The sequence below is a fragment of the Watersipora subatra genome, chromosome 7, assembly GCF_963576615.1.
Source record: "Watersipora subatra chromosome 7, tzWatSuba1.1, whole genome shotgun sequence".
Taxonomy (NCBI): Eukaryota; Metazoa; Bryozoa; class Gymnolaemata; order Cheilostomatida; family Watersiporidae; genus Watersipora; species Watersipora subatra.
This window is the reverse complement of record NC_088714.1, coordinates 13,790,043-13,813,433: the sequence shown is the minus strand read 5'-3', so window position 1 is coordinate 13,813,433 and position 23,391 is coordinate 13,790,043. Positions and strand designations below refer to the sequence as shown.

The window sequence follows — 23,391 nt, the reverse complement described above, 5'->3', positions numbered from 1 at the left end:
CAACTAGGATGGTTTCAATACCAATTACTTGATGTCAATACCATCCTAGCTTTTATTGCAACTTATTACAACTTTTTTTAAATGGACAAAGTGCTTGTTTTTGCCATGCATGCCCACTAACAAGCTATTAAGGGAAAGCATAAGTTTTCAATTTTATGAATAATATGTATGATAAACTTTAGATCAAAGCACACACAGATGTGCCTGCAAATCGGTTTTCTTAGTTTCTGTTGACAAAATCCCTGAAATGGGGTTTCAGGGATTAGTTCGCCTTTTTAACCAATTGATAGAAAATTAAATGATGCAATAAAGGTTCATTACAAGTAAAAAGAACCAAACTAAATATCATAGTTAGCTAAATTTATATAAAAAGAAAAGAAGTAGAGCTTGGAACTAGGACTATCTAATTCAAGATATAAAAACATAATAGGAGGCCCTGAATTTAATGAGAAGATAACTTCTCTTGCAAAAGAGAAGACAACTCAGAATTTTGTATAAAAATTTTCAAATTTTACGCTAATGGGAGGTCCTCCATTTCAAACTACAGAGCCTCCTAACCTGCAAAATTTTTCAAAATGTTGAACTCTCCGGCAAAATTTATGCAAAATGCAAAATAGATACGTATGCGATCAGCATGACGAGTAGAGTTGTTTAAGCATGTTTCTAGCGAAGCCTCCTATCAGAAGCCTCCTATTATCCGAAAGCCCTATATCGTGGATATATTTTCCAAAGTGGCCTCCTATTCAATCTAATTTGACTATATATATATATATATATATATATATATATATATATATATATATGTATATATATATATATATATATATATATAGTTTATTTACCTAGATGAATTACACTGTCATATAAAGTTTAATTTCAATGAATAACAGCCAAAGTAAATAGCCAAAAAGAAAATTCTAATAGTTAAAAAGTTACTATCACAATTTAAGTGAACTGAAAGTAGCCTATTCATGAAGGTGAATTTTATCTGCAACTTAAATTGATCTTCCTGCACAAGCAGTAGGTAAAAAGCTTTTGCAGTTGTTGGAGTGAATATTATCACACTAATGGTGGTGTATTTTTCCATTAGGAACTAATAGTGGTCAAATTAACTCTTTATAAGTGCATTTAAAATAAATGAATGTGCCTGTGGTACTGTTGCATAACCAATGGTAGTATAGAATGCTACTGAGCTTTTGATATTTCAATCTGTTGGATTAATTTACTATTTTTATACCTGAATGTTAGTAGTTTGTAATATTAGCAGTGATTTGAAAAACGTTTTATTATTAACTTTTGCCAGTCAACCAAATTAACCATTGTTTCAGCATCGATGCACTAATAGAACTGCATGGAATGAAACTGTTTCTACATCATTAGAATATTGTGGGTATGAACCTGAACAATCTGTAACTTGTGAAATACAAGCGAGTACTTCCAAAGGATTTGGACCTTCTACTACAGTCTCCGCAATCATACAATGCACAGGTAGATGTTAATAATAGCTTGTTTGTTATAGTTGTAAATTGTGTCCAACAGACTGCAGCCTGCTCCATTTAAGATTATTTTGTATCAAGTCAAGATAACTTGCTTTCTTTTTTATGAGCTTTAAAAAAATGAGCTTTTTATGCTGCTATGCCTAAAAAAACATAACATTTACAAAGTTCTAAAAATGACTTGAAAGTTTTCACAATTATCATTCCCATTCTCTTTCATATTTTTATTTGAAAGCTCTATCTACATTTCAGCAAAAAAAAATCTAACATTCAATTTGTGCTATTGCATCTCTATTCTTTCAGTTCCTAAAAAACTTCCAAATTAAAAGCTTTATGGTTATGATATTGTCACCTATTTACTGATTTTGATAAGAGTTAAACCATTCAATTTAAATGGTATTTGCAATGAAAAGCTTTAAGAAAAGAACTAGTAATACTTCATCAAGTAACAATCAAAGATCTTCATTTGAGAAAAAATGTCAATATTTCTGCAATGTTTCATTTAATAATTAATGTTACCAGTAATTTAATCTGTTTATCAAGTATTTATTTGTGAATAATTACTGAATTTAGCATAAAAAATGAACTAAAAAGTATAGGTAACAATTTACATTTTGCTAACTGCAAATCTCAAAAGATTTTGGGTAGATTTAATAAGTTATCAATACATTTTTCATGTTATGTCCAAAATCTCTGCCATATGTCTATCTTTCCATTTTCCTTATGCTTTCTACCCTGCTTAATTGAATCCAATTCTAGCTGATAAACCCCTCAATCTTCACCAGCTGATGCTTCAACGATCTTTCAAACCTGGCACCTGCTACATTGCGGTGCTCCTTCATTTTAGCACTCATACAAATCCTTGCTACTTAGAAGCAGCACCAACAGCTTATGACCTGTTTTAATCTCAAATGACTTTCCCATCAGTGAGAAATCAAATTTTTCACAGGTTCACATCAAAATCAATGCCTCCTTTTTCTATCTATTCATGTCTCTGGTCTATTTTTGTTAGCCGCCATTAAGAATAAGCTACCTACTTTCATTTCTCTTTTCGTTTATACTATAATTCTTTTTTACAACTCCTTTGGTAAAACCTCAAGTCTCAAAAGCATGATTTTATATTTACTCAAATGTTAGACCAATGCCAAAAACCTTTTTCAAAGATTTTATATTTTTGGGTGCCAAAATTTTCTTTATTGATGTCTTTTTTTGGTCCATTCTGATACTTTCTATAATCAAAGAATGACCAGAAAACTTGACCCACATGTTTTCAAACTCACACTTGTTCCTATGCAGTGTCGAACCTTTATTGGCCAATTTCTCTAACACCATTCTAAGCAACCCATTATTTTCCCGTTGATGCATTCTAAAATCAAAGCATCCTCTTTTATACAGATGACACTTTTATCATAAGCCAATTTGTTTGCTACTTGCCTTGGAAAAAAATTTGTGTTAGCCAAAATCTCAGATAGTATCTTACAATATTGATACCTACTAGATAGTGTAATAAACACATAAACAGCTTTCGACTTCTCAGTCAACCTCACATGCCAAAGATTTTCTAGTTGGCGCCCATCTTGTTGAAAACAGTGCTTTACTTAAGCCCTATATGATGCAAGGATATCTTTTAAGTGGGGCAATATATAAAATCATCTAAATACATTATTAATCAATTTATCCATTTTAGTGGCACCCCATCTCTGAGTAAGCAACAATTGAATTTTATAAAGCCTCTATAAACCTAAATTTATCATTAGAAAACATTTAATTTTTTTAAGATGATCCTAAACACATATCGGAACATACCAAGTTTACTAAATTATTTGGGACCCTTATCTCTCACCTCATCATTCACTAGTCTCGCTGTTCTCAGTATAACAAACTTGGTACCTCTGGATTCCCTAACAAATTATTTTGGTTTTTTCTAAGGACATAAAACACATTTTCAACTTAGCCTACTTTTTTGAAGCCAAAAGCATATTCATATTCTCACAACATTCAATTTATGTATATTTGTTCAGGTTAAATCTTTAAAGCTTTCCTAGAAACCACATCTAATCTACTTTCTAGTCATTTTCAGCCTCAACAAACCCATGCTTGTCAGTATTTACTCTAAAACCCATCCAGCTATCTGCACATTTTATTTTCACTCTCGAACAATCTCTAAAGAACAATTTTCTCTCTACTGGTCAACAATACCTCACCTATGTCTGATACTTTGCTGCTACCAACGCTAACTCCCTTTAAATATTTTGAATCAACAGTTTATAGCTCTACCAATTGCATTGTCAGTGAAGCTTGAAAAAATGTTTTTTTTTCTACTGCTTTAGCAACCTCTTCTTTGACCACTGTCTTTTCTGTCGCAGGCGTCACAGTCTCTCATCTAATAGTTACAGTTTTCTTTAAACAAACTATACCTGCAATATCCAACTCTAGCTATCTTTTCGGTCTCACTTAAAACATTTTTGTCTTGCTGTTTACTCATTGCCACTGCTCATCTATCAATTCATGGCCGACCGAAATCTTCACTGATGCCACTCTTACTCACTAGAATATAACACAAATTTTCTTTACCTTCTTTGAGTCGAGGTTTGTCTACCCAATAATTTGCTTTTCACTGATTCATTGAACATCTTCCTAATGACAACTGGCGACACCATATCATTCAACAGCTATACCATCTACAAGCCTTCACTACACTTTCAACTCTTTCCATGAGCAAATTAATTCTTTCTTCTGTCTTCCGATCTATGCGCAAAAACTTGTGTCTTGTGGCTATTATACATTCCTTATCTAAAAATTAGATATTGAATCTTTCTTTCAACATCACATAATGCATCTCTTACACCTCAAACTTTTTTGAGTTAAATATATTTGTACGTACATCTGTTGTACCTTTTAAAAGTAAGGTTTCCTTTTTCTGTTCTTTTTTAACCTTTCTTCTACAGCATTTTTGCTTTTTTTTTGACCTCCAAAGCATTTTAGACATTTTGCACCGAGATCTAGATTGAAAACTTTCATTATTTTTACAAATCAAAACTAGCAATTCAACTTGGCCCAATGTTCTAATTCTAATAGAGGCATATTTTGATATTCTTGACAGCATCATCTAACCAGTAAATCACTTTTGTAGCACCTATGTAAGTAAGACCAACAAAAAATTTTTTTCTTAATAAATCAACTTCTTACCTAGTGTAAAGTTGATCAATTCTACGGTTAACTAGCACTGACGATAGAACTATTTATCTTCTTTTTTTGGCCCTATGCATTGTTGTTATTTTACATTGTCTATTTTTTGCCTGTGTCAAGATTATATCCTAACACTGAGGCTAATACTAGATTCAAAAATTACATTTTACTAGAATAGCTTTATATGACATAATGAATTATGCGAGGATAAATACAATTATTGTTGAGCTTTTCAGACACCTCTTACAACCTTCTAAAGAAAAAGACTAAGATTTTACTATACATGTAAATAATAGTAGATGTACTTGTAAATATTGCCATCAAATGTTGCGAAGCAGCACAAATAAAGGGTTTAAAAAGTGTTCATCAAACTCAAGTTGTTTTTACATTATGACTGTGAGAAACTCAATAATTATAAATTTAAATATTATTTACAACTGTTTCTCAGTTTTATATTTATTAAAGGGAATAATTGCTCTGGTTAAATATAGATAGACCTAAGTCATGGTGTAAATGTATAACTCATAAAGGTCATTTGGTACGTTTTTGTTTATGAGGATTTGTTAGGTCTATAAAAAAGATGACTCTTTGATTGTATTCCTACACTCGCGCAAATCTTTCCAGACAAATGGCATCATTTGCGCTATATTAGTTGTTTTGTAGTTCTTATGGCTTGCACCGCACAAAAATTATTTAGGAACGAGTACCACTAAAATATGCATAAAGTTATCACACTTTTGTTTTATTACAGTCTGTAAGTTTTATGCCCTTTACTGTCGTTCACATGTTATCCATTACATCTATTGGTCAAGCAGTTTACCTACACACATGAAATAATGTTTCGTGTCTGTTTAAGTTTTCATTGTATCGATTAGTAAAACAACGTGTTTTTTTAAGTGTAAATAAATTTTTCTATCAACTCACCTTATTTTGTTTAACAGTTTTTCAAACATTTCCAGAATATTTTTTTCTCATTAACTTGAAAAACTATAAGAATGTGATATAAGCGTAATAACAATAGTCTATAAAAGAGTGATATTAGCAAATTGATAATGATCTAAAAAAATTTATGTTTCAATATTAATCTAGAGGGTATTTGAATCAACAACTCGAACCTTTCTAAAAATCTCAAAGCACTCAGAAACATTAATTGCTCTCCATTTCTCATTTAACACAAATGACTTCCTTCTGCACACTCTAGATGGGTAGCATCAGGAATAATTGAATAAATATATATTTTAGAACATTTTCTGTGCTAAGTATTTTCATAGTCATATGCGTGTCTGTATACTTGAAGCTATCTCGTATATACTCCTCTAACAGATGTTGTCAGCAAAGAAGGTCACAGAACAATCTTATTTAAAAGATTTATGCGATAATTATGTGTACTCAGTAGTTAACTATATATTAAATAAAGTATGACACATATTTTGATTAAAGTCAGTGCAAGAATTGTAGCCATTATTACATTTCAACAATTAAACTTTTGCTACACATTTTTTACAGTCACTAACTCTCATTGTTTTATTATGTTTTAGTTTATGCATAAAAGTTTAAAAAAATATAAATGGTCAACCAAAGATTTTATTTTTTCCTTTTCAAGTTTGAAAAATAAGGTTTGTAAAATCACAGCTGTAATTTTAATGGTGGTACATATTGAGTTGTTGCATTTATTTTAGAGCCGCCCCAACCACATTTCAATATCGCAAGCTTCAAGAACACTTCGGCCTCAGCCTCTCTTATAATTATTTTAGAGGTATGCAAAATTGTACATATGTTTACAGTTCATCAAAACATTTAAGCCCAACTATAATTTTAGAAATTCAACATTTACAAGCAATGACTACAATGAAATTCGTATGAACAAATAAATTTACACATATTTATCTGTTTTAGAAATCTCAGTCACTATGCCCATCAGTTCCGTATTACATCATCAAGGTCCAGCATCTAAATGGCTCTGTCATCTACCAGGATACAGTTTTGACATCTGGCAACTTTGTCATTCAAAATCTGTCAGGCTTCACTACTTACATAGTCACTGTTGAAGTGAGGATTGGTGACAACCTAAAAAGCGAAACTTCATTGACAGTTCTAACAGTAGAGACAGGTAGGCCTATGTCTAGTTTGAGCTCATGTAAAATATGTACCTTCCATTGATCACACCTAATTGTTGTTCGTTTAAATGTATGTTTAGTGTTTTTAATACTTTTGCATGACTAGAAGTTTTTTAACACACATTTTAACTATTCTAAAAATTGTACATTTATCAGGCATCAAAAAACGCAGTGATTTGATTTTCTTAACAAACAAACTCAACATACATGCACAGTTTGAATGTCACCACGTTTCAATTTTTTGTAATTCTAGAAGTGCCAGGAGAACCACATATAGAGCATTTAACATCTACACCAAGCTGTGTGTTCATAAATGCTTCAAAACCACTGGATCCAAATGGAGTCATTACAGCGTATCTTGTGAGTATATCAATGCATGTATAAAACGCTAGATTTGATTTTGGCTTTTCATATTTTCAACAAACTTAAATAGTACATAAGGTTTAATGCATTTTTACATGGAGTTTTTTGCTGAAAAGTTAACTTTTTGCTCATGAAAACATTTGTCTCTTGATAAAGATAAACTTAGCAGACACTTGTCTGCAAGTGTGATTTGAACTTGTTTGTATTTAGAGATTTTTTAATATGTTTTGACACGCCATACACACAGAGAGACGTTTTTAATGCTGTGAATTAAACACAATTATCTAGCCTACATATCAGATCAGTGTTTTCATGTAAATCAAAATTTGTCTTTCGTGTTTAACAAATAATTATGATACATTTAACGCAGGTAAAAAACTTAGTACATGCAACAGAACAATAAGAGAATCCGTTTATATTTGGCAAAGAGGCTTGTGATCATAATATTTTTTTCAATTTTGTTACAAATATCTAATATATTTTATAACAAGGACAAAACAGATGTAAATAGTAAAATATGTCAATATCTGAAACTGATATTTAAAAAAGTCAGTAAACAACTGTCTCATTTGCTCACTTTAACTATTCATCAAAATTAAAAAGAGTATTCAAAAATAAAAAGTGACAGACCTCTCCAATAGCTTACAATTTCTAAAGAACAGCGATTTGTCAAGCGCTCTTCAAGCACATCTAAAGAAATATTTTTGCAGATAAGTATACATCACTTATTTTTGTAGTTTTCCTGTCAACCAAACCCAGAAACAGTCATTGATGTACCTCCAACTGCTACTCATGTTGTGACTCAACTATGTGGACTGCCCTCCTCATCTTTAATCAATTGTTCTGTTAGAGCTGTGAACTCTATCGGAACTGGAATGCCAGTTTATGTATCAACTTACACAGAGCTTAAATGTTAGTGGAAATTTTCTTCGTGCTTTAGCAAAGTAAAAGTGGCAATGAAGCTCACCATTGCTTGTTAAAATATTTAATTAACCTAAGAGGATCATTAATTTAAAAAAAATGTGCAAAAGAAGGAAAAAGAGTAAACATTTTAAGATGAAATGTATCTCAATCATCATTGCTTCAAATTGTTTGCCCGAATGCAATGCTCTGGTTTTTATTAGAATTTTTATGTTCAACACATATATTATCATTTTTCACTCTTAATTTTTCAATATTTCAAAAGCTTCCCTTATTGTTTTGTCTGTTTCTTGGGTCATTAGCATCAATAAATAGAAAGTTACTAAAATATTAAAAATTATAGGCTTCATCTACCTAACAACAGTGATGTATAAGCTTCATCTACCTAACAACAGTCATGCCGATACAAACCACTCATTTTTTAGCTGATGGAGATATAAAAGATAAGTCTGTTTAGAAAAAAAAACAAAACAGTGTCATAAAGTATTAAACTTTCTTGATATTTTTGGTGTTTGTTTTGCAGTGCTGTTTAGCAGCCCTCCAAAGTTGCTCTCACTTGATGCATCAAAACCAGCTTTTGTTCGTGTGAAGATTTTTGAAGTTGAAACAGAAAGAAATGACACCAATATCAGGTATTTATCTGAATATTTTAGTGGGTCTCTTTAAATCTGACTTTTAGACTAACTATTTGAAATTGAAGAAGTTTGAATTTGAGGAACTTGTACAGTTTTATAGTCATTTAGCTAATTTTTAAACTTTTCCATTTCTCTGTTAATTTCTACTTATCTGAAGAGCTATTATTACTTCATGCATCTACAAGTAAATTCTCAAAGTCCTTTTAAAAAACTTACTAGATGCCAGTTAAATAAACACTTGATGGCAAAACAGTTATAAAGATTGATCTTGACAATTAAATTGGTGTTTTTTGTGTGAATACTTAAGGTTTAAACTTTGTTATTGGTAACATGTAGCCCAGCGCCACCTGTCCATAGGCAGATCATTCACATCTAAACCCTGACTTTTTTGGAACCATTCAGAAGACAACGATATATGAAAACCTACACAGTAAAATACAACACACTGCAAAAGGTTTTAGGTAACATATGCGGGAGGTTTACTTTGAGCAACGGTCATATTTTACAACAATCAGCTATTACAGCTAGATTAATGCTTTTGCAACAGATTTGTCGTGGATTTTCAATGAATTTGTTACTAAATATATATATATATGAAAAGAGATAAAGAAATAAATAGCAAGATGTATCAAGAAATAGAAAAGTTGAAAGACAGAGAAATAGAAAGATGGTGCAAAACAAAAAAATTCAGAGAAATGGAAAAATAAAAAATAGAAAGATGAAGAGATAGAAAGAATAAAAATAGAAAGAGATGAAAAAAGAGAAAGAGGTAAAAAGAGTTATAGAGATTAGAGAGTTGGAATAATAGAGGGATAGAGAGCTAGAGAGTTAGATAGGTAGAGAGAGCTTGAGAGATGGCCAGCTCAAGAGCGCAGGAGACAGATGATTCAAACCTATTTTTTGGACTAAAGTTTGATCAATAGAATAGTAAAACGCAATTTGAAACCAGGTATTTTTTTATACGTAATTAAATTAATAATTATTTCTGTTGGTCTCACTTTTAGTTAGGTATATCACAAACCATAAGTTCACAAAAAATTAAATGCGACCAACTACTTACCATTTGCTATGAATTTATGATCATTGCAACATGGCTGGAGCTGCTCACAATTGAAAGTATAAAAAAACAAAGTTATGTTTTTATGCATGTTTAGCAGACAGAACTGCGCCAGGCAAGAGCTTTACAGGCGTACTGTCAAATTAGCTTAGTAATAGGTAGCAGTTTTTGTCAAAATTCTGTATTTATAATTTTCACTGCTTACACTCATCACTGTGACAGGCAGTTCCTAACTAATTATTATTAAAACAGATAGAGCAGGCTTTGCAGGCAAAATGGCTCTCAAATTCTAAAGTTGAGGTTGCTGATTTAAGTTTGAATGATTGACTATTGCCCTTGATTGCGGTTCCTTTAGTTTTGCTACTAATGGCTTTGAATATCATTATTGTGTCACTCTTTACAGATTAGTATGTAATTAAAAGCAGCATAATCAATAAAATTCAATGTCAATGGTTAATTGATTGATTATATATTATTGGCTTAGCAACATCAAATACATGTCAATAAGTATGTTTACTCGTTTAGGTCGTACCTTGTGCTATTACAAGATTCAGAAGTTACAAAAGCTGAGGATTCTGAACCTATTGTTTGTGATGTGGTGAAAGGAAACTGTATGACAGCGGCAGAAATAGAGAACAATGTAGTAACCACCGATGGGTACATATTCTACATAGGAGATGGAAATGAATATGGGGAATATATCAACAGACCATTAACACCTGGGAATTCATATATCCTGCAGCTTGCAATTTCCGTGCAATTGTTTTCGGTGAGTGAATATTCAACTTCATTTATTGTGCCTTAGCACTTTATTTGCGCAAACAAATTTATGTTGCTTACGTTTTAGTTGCAATTGCCCAACAAATCATTTGTACAAGTTCTATTTTCATTTTACTTATAATGTTAATTAAAATTTTAAAATTCAAAGTTTTGTGACATAAAGCATAATAAATGGAGGCAATAATTCTTACTACAAAAAAGGCTTATCATTTTAAAGCTAAGAGAGCAAACTTGTTCCATATTAATAAGAAGGCTTGTGAGCACCAAGTTTGCAAAATGATAAAATTAGTTTTGCGTTGTTGTGGCGATACTAATAGCTAACAAGCTTGTATTCTCTGAGATTGCTGGGCGACTGAGCCGCCACAACTTTTTAGCAATTTTTGGCGGCTAAATACTAAGAATTGCAGTCTACGTTCATTCACTTGGAATTTCCAACAGCTGATTTATTAGCGTTCTATATTGTCTCCGTGGTGATCTCACCAAATAAGTGATCTTGTGAGACATTGCTAAGACTTGGCAGCTGAACTTTATTGCTTATAATGGAGATGTGAGGAAGACCCACAAACTTGCATTTTGATTATCATATAAAACTTGTGCCATTGCAAACTTGCTTCAAAAAGCCCTTCTGTTGAGAGATAGAAAGCTTTTAGCTATTCAGATGAAAATTGACTACACTACAATGAATGAACAAAAGAAATTAACTGTATTCTTCACCGGGTAATCTTTGTGGTATAGTAACTAGGTGTTTTGGTTGATTCTGCCACTAAAAATAAACAGGCTGATAAGCAATACATTGTGCTAATTCCTAATAAATCACTCATTGACTCCCAAAATAATTAATCTTTCCTCCTAGCATCAATCAAACCATATCAAAGAAGTTGCTTGCTGAATAAGATGTTGATATCAATGGAGAGGGCAATGATGGTGATTGGTGACATTATTACACATTGACTTTAGATTCTTGCTCACTTCATTATAAAGCAAACCAGTCAAACATGTTACATCCTGCCAATGATCATCGTTGGCATAAATTAGAGTTGTTGATGCTTAAAAGGTTGTGAACATCCAGGCGCTGCCCGAACCTCGTTGGGGGCTTTCACCGTCTCCTGAAAAACCAGGTCTTCATAACTAGTTGCCTAAAATTTGCAGCTTCAACCTTTAACTAAGGAATACAGACCTGGTATCAAAGCTTTTTAGTTTTTTTAGATTTCTACAAAAAATTGTCATTTCATGTTGCCTTGTTGTTAGACATATTGCCAAATAAACTTTGTGAATTCATTCTGGTTACATTGTAAAAACAAACTCGCATCATGAGGTCACATTCTAAGTGAAACACAACTTTTGTGAAATGAGTTGCTTTCAAAAAAATGAAGGATAATGAAAGTTATTATGAGGAAACTTTGTCAAGATTGAAAATAATGGTAGACGTGAGTGTCGTGTTGATGATAGATGATATAAAATACATTGCAGACATACAGAAACTGTTTACTATTTTGGATTTTAGATTTGATTGAATTAAACTTAATGTATCTGAAGTTTTGTATTAATTTTTAATTATTAAGTGTGTTTGACTCTGTTTTGTGAAAATCTTATTATTTCTTGCATGCCTATAATGATCTCCAATAAGATTGCTAGAATATTATTAATGTGCATCAGAAAATTGAACTAGTCTTTTCAACAAAAGATATTTAAGGAGGCAGATTTTTATTGCTGGAAAGGTCATGCTCGTTTTGCATATCAGTTAGTTGAAGTTGTACTTTCTCTTAGCACAACATCTGTAGACCCTGAGTTCTAAAACTGGTGGAGCCAGTTATAGAACTCAGGGTATATCCCTGAGTTCGCCCCTGTATATCGGTTCCCACCAGCCCAGACGTGTTTCTGCAGCAAAAAACTGTGCATGCAGAAATTAATATCACAGGTTCGATTGAGTTTGTTTAATGCTATATTTGTGCTTAAAAAACTTGCTAATGTGAATATAATTTTACTTAATTTTTGACATTGTAAATACTTTGAATCAATCTATGTAACCACTTTGCCTCTTCCACCTCTAAATGTTTATGAACAATACAAACTATTAAACTCTTGACATCACATTACACTAACTTGTTAGATAATGCTTGAATAAAGTTGTTAACATTTGTGATCATAGCCCATACCTTTCACTGGTGACTGTTCATTGGAATATTATACCTCAACTCTAATAATTTGTCAGAGTTTCCAAAGAGAGTCAAAAAATACTTGATGATCTGAAAAAAGCAATTGAGCATTACAGCTAACGGAAAGGCTAAAATACTACCAGATCAAACTATGACAAGTCCTCTAACGCAACATAACTCAGAGACAATTGTGAAGATATTGTGATGCACACCAAATAGAGTAAAAGCAAAAATAAATCCATATTTTAAGATAAATTTAAAATAAGAGGTTAAAATTATACGAGCAGCAAAATACATGTATGAAAAAAGAGAGAGCAACTGTTGGAGAGGTAAGGAATAAAAGGGTGTCAAACTAACTAGTTGTTAAAGAAGATGGGGTATGCTTCAAAGAAGACATTTATGCATTTATGAAAAAAGCTTCAGTCTCTTTTTAAAATTGCACATCTATTACTAACAGATAAATAAAGAAAAGATTCAGCAGTAAAGGAATTCCTATGATTTCTACGAACGAATCATCAAGCCACGTAGCCAATGATGTTAGACCAAACCAAAAATCTCAAGAATTATAACATAGGCTAAATAGGCTCAAGATGAGCAGCTCCACGCTTTTCATATTAATATAGCAATGAGAGAAGACCCAGAAGAGGACGTAACTACTTTTGGTGTACAAACAATAAAAAACCTAAAAATTTTACCCTTCTCTAAGTTCATGATTCAGCTGCCATGATAAAAAAATTACAGCTGGTTGTTTTGAATAGATAAAGGTAGTTGTTTTCCCTTATGTAGTTTTGGTTACTTAATGAAGTAACATTAAAAGGCTCCCTTTCCCTTCAACAGTCTGAACACACTAGGATAAAGCATCGCTTTAGCAAGTTGAATTTCATGAGCAGCTAGCGGCAAATAGAATTGAATAGTGTTGCAGAGGAAAACACAGCAATCATCTTGTTATCACTCGGTTCAGCCCCGATATCTTCAACTTTTGTACAGCTGATAGAGACAGTTCTGTTGGGTTCGCACTGGCAGATTGGGCTTATTTATTTAGATCACACAATTGTGTTTGCTCAAGACATAGATGTGCCTATTCAGAGGCTAGCAGTATTTGCTTTGCTCATAGATGCAAACTTAGCGCTCAAGTCAGCAAAGTGTTTTTCGCGAATCGAGTACAGTATCTGAGTCATATTTCAAGTAATAAGGATGTAATAAGTAATAAGACACAATTTTCTACTGACCACAAGACAACTTAGTAGTCGAAAGACTCAACCAGACAGTCAGCGATTCTTTAAGAATGCTTTTGGACATAAAAATGCTGAATATTTAAAGTTGCTGCTGCCACAAATCTCAAAAACTCTTCAAGCTACTCCAACAGGTGTCAGAAGAGTTCAGAGAAAAAAAAACACACCTAATCTCAGATGTATTACATTACCGCGGAGACGCCTAGGCTTACTGATGGCAAATTACATGCTGGGCCTGTAAGACAAATTACAAAATACTGGATAGTTACTGTGAGAAAAACAGACCAGAGCTTGGGTTAGAAAAGAGGTTATTCCCTTTCTCAAAATGGGTTATTTGGTATAGTTGAAACCGTTCTTCAAAAAGAAGGCAAGCGGCAAAGTTTCAACCAGAATACATCAGTACAATTGAGTAACAAAGGCACTGCGGTACCAAGTGTAAGCAATGGAGCAAAAAGGTAGGAAAACCGGCCCCGTTTGAAGACAGGACCAAATTTTATATTCTTAATGAAGAGCCGATACTACCAATCATAACTCAGATGCCAGCACCAAAGAATCCATCACTACCAAAAGCAGGGTCGATGGACGACATGTTTTTTCTACTCATCTACAAGTGACTTTACTGCAGACCTCATCGCTGTCTTTCGTTGACTTGGATGAACTTTTTCATCAACCTCTTCCTAAGAAAAGGGTGGACCTGAGTCTAACCAAGAGTCTATCACACCGTCAATTACTTGGGTAAAGAGCCTGAACTAGTGGCTCAGACACCAGTAAGAAGCTCTGAATGGACCCGGCAATCCTTCGGTAGATGAGTGGTTATGTGACTAAATCTATCAGTTATTAGACCTGACTCGAAAGACGGGGCTTAAATGTAGAAGGTCATAATAAAGTGGAACACAACTCTTAAGAAATGGATGGCTTCAGAAGGGCTGATAGACCATGCAGAACATTGTGAGAAGATCTTGTTTAGACTAGAAAGATTTGTAAAAGCAACCGCCGTATTGATAGAGCATGACAGAAAAGAGACTGCAGATATACAGAGACCATTTATTGTAATTTAATTTTGCAGTAAGTCTAAGTTATCTAACATATGCGTAGATCTTGTAGCTATTATAAATCTTTCTCCTTGTTTTGTAAACTTTATTATATCCAAAACACTTAAAAAAACGTGTACTAATAAAATTGTTAGAGTTTGAACCAGCCGAAGACACAAAAATGAGCTAATTCTGTCTGCAGACAATATTTAAAAAGGCAGATTTCTAGTTTTAGCAGTGCCTGCTTGCTCTGCGTACCAGCATCATATTCCCACATACTAACCTAACGTATTAGTTGACTAAAAGTGTATTCCTTCTTAAGGTGACAGTTGTGGGCCACGAGTCCAAAAACTGGTGTAGCAGAAATGTATCGGTCCTTTTTTTATCTTAGACTGTTGTACATGCAGCATGATAAACTTTCTATGCAGAATCAGAAGATAAAATTACAAGTTTGACTAATATTTGTTTAATTTTGTGTTTGCATGTACATATATTTAAAAGTCTCACTGTTGTGAATATTGTGTTTACTTACACCTTGATAATTTAATTATTATAGATTGATTATCTAACCACTTTGACCAATGCCATATTTGTATTTTTTTGGACAATAAAAACAATTAAATATTTGACATGTTACGTTCACTCATTGAAAATTACTCTAGGAGAGTCGTTAACATTCATGATCATGGCGCGTTTCTTTCATTAAGACTGCTTATGCCAAGATATGTTGGTTCATACAAAAATGTAGAAAATATAGCATGAGTTCTAGCAAAGCATTTTTGGTCAAACACAAAACCAAATAACATGTGGCAAAATTATGGCAAGGGTAGAGAGCATATTGAATGCGCCACTACAATCAGTTTAAATATGATCAGTCCAAACTTCATAAAGACCAACGCAAAGTTTAATAAGAAGACGTTACAGTAGATTTTACGTTGACACTCATGGATTTTAAAAAAAGAAAAAAATTTCACATAAAAAGCTGAAATCCTTGTATAACTGCTATTTTTCCCAGACAACTCATTTGATTGTGAAATGAGAATGATGGTGAAAGCACTTTAGAAGTATTACAGATGTTGAATTCTATTGCGCTATTAGTTGAATGCTAATTTGAGTACTATCACAAAGAATGTATATTTTAGGGTGATGATGTGTATTATCAGACAATAGCTGGAATGACATCAATCACAGGTATTTCAGTGTGTGTCTAGTGTTAAACATTATAATGAAATTCTGCTCTTTTGGAATGATAACTATGTTTGAATTAGTATGCTAGTGATTTAGTACAAGCATAAGTTTTGATCACATGCGAAAACATTTATTCTGTGGTATTTTTACAATATAGAACATTTAAATTAAACCACTATGCAACAAGTGATGGCTCATTGTTTTGTTTAATACTTAAATTTCAGTTCCTTCTGCTTTCTGTGAGCCCCCACCCATTATTGCAAATGCAATAGTTGGAAACAGTAGCAAAGCAAAGGTTGGACAGGAAGTTTTATATGCATGTGATGATGGATATCAGAGGACAAGTGGAAATTATCAGCTAACATGCACTATTACAAAATCTTACGAAACTCTCTGGACTGGAGAGCATCCTAACTGCTCTAAAAGTTAGTATCGGCGTACTAGTTATTTCATTACATTTATTTTTATGCAAAACTCTAAAATGTGGACAACGAAAATCTGTCAAATCTTGTTACAAAATAAGCCCTAATTTTACTAACTAGTCATTTTTACACACTTACATGTATAAGTATTTATCTGTTAAAGATTCGTAAAATACATGTATTAAATGCAACAAACTTTCACAACATTTTAAGATTCAATTAATAGCCGCACTTTATACATATATTCTTTTAAAAGATAGTCAAAGTTATTTTATGCTTACAACATACCCAATTTTTTTTGTTTAATCTGTTTTGCAATGCTGAGCCTATATTGGAAAAATATAATAAATTTTATTTCAAAAATGCTTTCGGGCAAATTTAAAAAAATTCTCAATATATGTGCATACAAGAATTCTATTATCTGACAGCTTATTATGCAATTTTGTTTGCTAAATAGGATTATAAAGCAAAAATTATAATAAACATCTGTGTTTGGAGTAGGTTATGTAACTAAGGTCATAGCGAACTATAATTATAGTCTACTGCATGTAACTACATACCTGTTCAAAATCTGTGATATTAATAGTATACGTGTATCTACCAACATTCTTTAGTTTTGAAAAGTGTGAGGTGCTATAGTTAACTAAAATATTGGAATAGGCAAACTTTACTTTTCTTTTTTTTAGTTTGACGCTTCTCTATTGAGTCACTGCAAGCCTTTTTTTATGTTAGAGCACTTTTCAGCGCAGGATGCTGATTTTGTTTTATTATCAAGATTTATTTCTATTCTGCTGCATTAATCACACTTTATTTCGAATCAGATTTATCCTGAAACCAAATATACTGTAACCATTTTTGCCTGGGATCTGGCACAGAGGCATTGAGGCTGGTTGCTTTTCCTAATACCACTAATGTTCCTTCTTAGATTCAAACCATTGACCTACTGATTAAATTCCAGTGCACAACCTCTCTCTCACTCTTCCTCTCCCTTTCTCTCTCCCTCTCTCTCTCTCTCCCCCTCTCGCCTTCCCTTTTTCTCTCTTTCCCTCCCTTTCTCCTTCTCTTCCTCTCTGTTTCTCTTCCTCTCTGTTTCTCTCCCTCTCTGTTTCTCTCTCTCTTTTTTTTCTCTTTTTCTTCCTTTCTCTCTCATTAACGTAGCCATAGCACCAGAAAATTGGCTCCAAAAGAGGCAGCGAGTCACAGCAATAACACCGGCTACTGGCTGTATCAAAGCCTCTTTTCCTCAAAAAAGAGCCGAAGTCGTCCAAAGCCTTAGGAAAATCGACAATTGGTGCCATCCTGTAAATACTGGGCAAAACAATATATACAGTACTTTGACATGAAACATACTGCGTTGTTTCTACGAGCTAAGCAAATATCTCGTAAAGGTGTTCCACAAACATTTACAATATTAACATGAAAATAAAATTAGATTAATGTTTTATTGGTCGATAAAGTGTTTGGAACTATCATTCAGTTTTACCATCATTGTTCTCTGTATAAAGATAAAATATAAATTTCAAAATTAATTTAAAACTACATAAAACAACTTTTGTTACAGTTTAGATATCACTCATAAATGTTTTATTCTCCGAGCACCAGATTTACAGCTATTAACACTTGCAATACAGCATCGTGGTTGCCATCAAAATTTGCTTTTATAGTTGCAGGCTTTCTGGTGAAGATTATAATAATTACCTAACTACTACACCCATACAAACTATTAGTAAAATAGAAAATTTGACCCCTCTAGAATTCATTTTTTGTAATAACAATTGGTTTTGAAATGCCAGTGTTGCGAAAAAATTCATCATGACTATGAGATTTTTATTCAACCATGGTTATTACACCATCAGCGTGAATTTAAATTTATTCAGGCCTCGTTCTACAAAATGGAATTAAAGTTATATATTTCATTGGCAAAATATAATATGAAGAAAACTTCAAAAGAGAAGAGGTCATTGCAAATGACTCTCTATTGGCTTTAATAACATAGACCGGCTTTGTGCTCTTTTAAATATAGTAATGCTGATTAGGTTATGTATGAACAGGGATGGTCATCACAGTTGCCACTTTTTAGTGTACAACTACGCTTCTATGAGTGATATGCTATGTGAACAAATGCTAAGACTGGTCGTAAATTTTAATTTAAAATAATTTTTTATCAAATATACTGTTAATCACATGCTTACCTTACACTCATACAAAAGCTAATGTGCTTTTGAGATATTCTTGTGACTGTTTTGGTAAATAATGATGTGCAAAAGGATATACTAAAGCAACAAATTAATTTCATTTTTATTAATATAAATAAAAATTTTATTTTGTTTCTAAGCTATAGCTTTTGGTTTTACCTAAAGTTGTATAGAATTTTTTAAATACGTATATATTATTATTTAAAAAACATTTCATATTTATTCCTAATACAGGTATGCGTATTATATTCATAGTTTATTTGATTTTAATTCATCATGCATCTTTATTATCTAAAGATAACGATCATATTATTTATTAATATGAAATAATAAAACTAATTATGGTTATATTATGGATTAATATAAATTATAGGACACTACGTTGAAATATCATCTCCTATTATACAACTGTAACCAGCTTTTTTCAGATAAACAGCGGTTTTTCATATTTGCTTAAATAGTTGTTAATTGTATTTAAAATGTTAGTAATCAACAGTTTACCAAGTCAAAAAAAAAGTTACTAATTTTTGTTGTTATTGGAATCAATAAAAAATTTATTTTTCAAGTGTGAATCAATAAACATAGATTAAATTATTGACTGCAGCATCTGTTTACTGATGTGACTCTATTTGAATTGATTTTTTAAAAATTTAATCAGGAGTTTTCTGTTAAGTTCTATTTATCAATTAAAGATGTGATTGCGTCAAATTTATTTGATTTTGACAAAAAGTATCAATTTTTTCTATCAGTTGAGATGTTCTTTGTTGCTTTAAGCAATCTCATCATTGAGATATTTGAAAACTGAAGTCCACGAAAATTGGTTGCGGTAAAAACGCTCAGAAAAAAACTGCCCAGACTTGCTCAAAATGTTATATATAGTGAAACAGCCTGTTTCTATCTCTCGTATTCACATCGGCTATTGCCATAAAAGTCTAGTCATACGCAGCTCTATTAGCATATTATTTATTTTGTATTTGCTCAAGATTGCTTAGAAAGAAATTTAAATCTAGCTGCAGATACATTATTATAAATGTCTCCCAACGCCTGAAATAAGGGAAATTATTTTTTTTTCATATTCCATGTAATTTCCTCAAAATGTTGTGTAAACATCTGGGTATTGACTACAATTCTATCAGTCTACGGTAATTAGGTTGTTGAGTAATTTTTTTCATTGCGGCTTTTGTATCAGCTATTTTCTCAGCTGCTACCCACACCGGAAACTAGTTACTAAATAAAATAAACCAGCCGCATATTTGAAAATAATACATTCAAATATATGTATGGCAAAACCAACCGCATCCCTAAAAAGTCATGTATAGGCAACATTATTTAGTCATTATTAGTATCAACATATAGAAAAAAATTACTGATCACATTTTATTAGTCGATTCACATACAAGACAAATAATTTTATGAGTTGACCAAAATAGTGAGCGCAAAACAACGCAAATTTCTTTTAAATCAATTAAACTACCAATTCGGGCAGAGGGTTAATAAAACCATTCTGGCACCTGGTTAGTGGTATGTGGACTCACCTGTTTTCACTTAGTAGCCAGGAGCATAACATTTTTTTGAGCTTGTAATATTCGGCCTGTTGGAATGGAGTCAAGCTATGCAAAATTAACTGTCAATACAGCTCCGATTAAACTTCATGCATTCGTCTATCAGACAATATTTTAGCACAAGTGGCAACGAGGCTATAATTTAGCCTTTTCAATATGCTCTGCAAATCATGTTTTGCATTATTTTATTATAGCTAGGTGAAACAATTCAAAAGTTAAGAAACAATTATCGGTGATAAAAAAAGGTTAATATTTTGTTAATTAGTAAATGTTCTCCTGAGTACTAAAATTATTACCTTTAATATATTTAACACTTGCTCATCAATTGAAGCCATTTTATTGCTAAATGCTAGCAATCAATATCAACAATCAACTTTGTTTGTTTTGTAACAAGAAATCACCGTGCATCCGGTAATTACATTATGGTCTCGAACAGGGAAATATAATCTGATTGTAAACACAACAGTATACATTATATATAGGAGACTCAGAGTTAAAAATAAATTTACTTTTATTCTCCTATGTTCCTGTACAGCATAACGCTGCTGATGCCTGTCAGCTCTAACCATAAACTGTCTGCTCCATTTTTTAACCACCTGACTCTCAGAAAACTCTGAGTCACCTTTGCTGGAACTCGAAGCACTGTTAAAATTCTGTTTTTTGTCAATAAACCAGGTCAATGCAGTAATTCAGTGAATTAATGATGTCAATTAATTCAGTAAATGCCAATGTCAATGCGGGATCTAGTAATTGAGTAAAATCCCTAATGACGAGCATCTTCAATTTCACAGACAACTCTTTTTACTAGGAATAACATTTATCATTACCTACATGTATATAAAAATTTTGTGCTGATGATTGGCTAAAGAAGCGACCTGATATTTATTGCTGATGGACTCTTTACACATGTATCACTTTACACACCACGAATAAACCACCCGCTTGAATATGTGTGTTTTAAAAGATTATCTCATTTGAACGCTTATATCTCTAGACAGAGTTTTTCTACAAAGACAAAAATGGCATCAATTTGTAGCTGATGTTTTAGCCTTTTATCGGTATTAGTTTCATTTGATCAACTTTTTGACACAGTCACATCTTTCAGCAAACAATTTTTTTAGGAACAGCTTCTCTTTTTTTCAAGTTATAGTGATTAGAGTGAAGAACACAAAACACTAAAACTATAATGTACTATACTCCTGCAAATCAGTAAGCACATGGTATCACATGCTGTGCTACCCCATTCATTAGTGGCCTATGTCTATCACATCGTCTTTTTGTTGCATGCATTTGCAGTCTGATAAGACATCACAAAATTATCAAAATATTTGGAGAAAGTAAGCCGATTTGAACCAAACTTTAAAGTTTTAGATAGTTTAGACGTTATATCAGGAATTCTCAAAATTTAAGAAAGTTTGAAAAACTTGGAAATTCCTCAAGTTTTAAGCGGAATTTATGAAGAAAAATCTTGCTCCTCCTTTGACTGAATTGATGTTCTAGTTTGAACTAAAAACACATTTAACTTGCATTTCGAGTTATGACTCAAACTTCATGGTTTTAGTAGAACACCCAAAGCTTGAGTAGATATTCTAAATAATTTTGGTTAATAGAAGTGTGAAATAAATTTCTAAATAATATTTGTGTCAATTGTCAAATTGTTCTGCATCAAACTTTCTGTAATTTAATGCAACATATTACTCACTGACTAACCAAATGATTACTTATGTATCCAAAACTCATATCATAACAGTGCTACGGCTAACAGCAATATAATTTGGGGGCTTAATCAGAATGTAAATAAAGTTTACATATTAGTTAGTGTATGACATTTTAAACATTTTACAGAGTTCTGAAAAGTGTTGGGATGTGATCAATTTTGCACAATTTTTTAACAAAGAGCTGTTAAATTAGCCGGTGTATCTAAAATTTAGATTTTACCTTTAACATTATACATAAGTCGACAGATCAAGTTTATAGGCCAACAACCTTTCTGTTTTATTAAAGCCCAAGGTGTTGCAATTGGATTAGGAGTGGCAACTCTGGCAGTTATCCTGGCAGTGGGTATATTGGTTGTATACCTAAAATGGAAGAAACAACCCTTTTCCGAAAGTGAATCATCTCCTGCACAAAGTGGAAATTCAGGTGATTACATGGTGCCTGCAAGAGCAAAGCCATCTGAGTATTCGTCGCTTGAGCTTCGAGTCGATAGTCGTGTTTGCAGATATGATTCTTGTGAGGGTGAGCTAGTTGGGAAAAATCCAATTGGTGAGGATGCTTATGAAACTGTCTCGTACGAATGATGCCTCAGGGTTGTTACAATGTGCAAAAACTAAATTACTATTCCATGTAATGTATCACTGCTTCTAATCCATATGTTAATACCAACACACTTTTCTGATATAAATAATATAACAAGCTACACTAAGTTTTATGACATGTTGCAGTTTAGTAATTGTTTGTTTATGTATTTTAGTATAAAAGATAATTGTTTTATTTCGTAGAAGTTCTTAACGCACATTGTTTAATATATAATGCTTTTTTTACTACAATATAGCTGAATGCTGATTGCTTAAAAAACCTTTGTACATATAACAACAGTTACCATTCTAACTTTCAAACTTTATATCATGGGAAAAGTGCTTTGCACAGTTCCAATAAATTAACAAACAAAAAATACAACAGCTCCTAAGGTTTTGAAGTCTTTTTTAAGCAATTGTAACTTTAAAGTTTCATATCATGAAAAAATTACTTTGTTGAAATGACTTACAAAACGAACTAAAATAAGTGTAAACGTATTTAAATGTAAATATAAAAAACTTATCAAGTAATGGATAAATAAAGTCTGTTTTGTTAGGATTACAGTGCAAAACTATTTGGTATAACATTATACAATTTTAATTTGTTACAGTGTTGGCATCGTCACGCAAAAATATTGTACAGAGTGATAAAGAAACGCATCGGAATTATCTAATGCAAACACCTTATGGTGAAAATAATCAAAAAATGTATAAATATACTGTACATATTAAAAATTAGTAACAAAGCAG

At 32.2% G+C, this 23,391-nt stretch overlaps 1 protein-coding gene across 1 annotated transcript in view; it reads left to right on the top strand.

The window, feature by feature from the left end:
• Window positions 1-22,969, top strand: part of LOC137399354 (protogenin-like) — an 86,397-nt gene extending 63,428 nt beyond the window's left edge. The window contains exons 7-16 of the mRNA XM_068085432.1: window positions 1,329-1,488; window positions 6,365-6,441; window positions 6,582-6,795; window positions 7,056-7,162; window positions 7,903-8,077; window positions 8,610-8,718; window positions 10,304-10,547; window positions 16,120-16,168; window positions 16,390-16,590; window positions 22,349-22,969. Of these exons, the coding sequence (XP_067941533.1) occupies window positions 1,329-1,488; window positions 6,365-6,441; window positions 6,582-6,795; window positions 7,056-7,162; window positions 7,903-8,077; window positions 8,610-8,718; window positions 10,304-10,547; window positions 16,120-16,168; window positions 16,390-16,590; window positions 22,349-22,644 (1,632 nt within the window). The 3' untranslated portion in view covers window positions 22,645-22,969. The remainder of the gene's footprint in view (window positions 1-1,328; window positions 1,489-6,364; window positions 6,442-6,581; window positions 6,796-7,055; window positions 7,163-7,902; window positions 8,078-8,609; window positions 8,719-10,303; window positions 10,548-16,119; window positions 16,169-16,389; window positions 16,591-22,348) is intronic.
• Window positions 22,970-23,391: the final 422 nt, after the last annotated feature.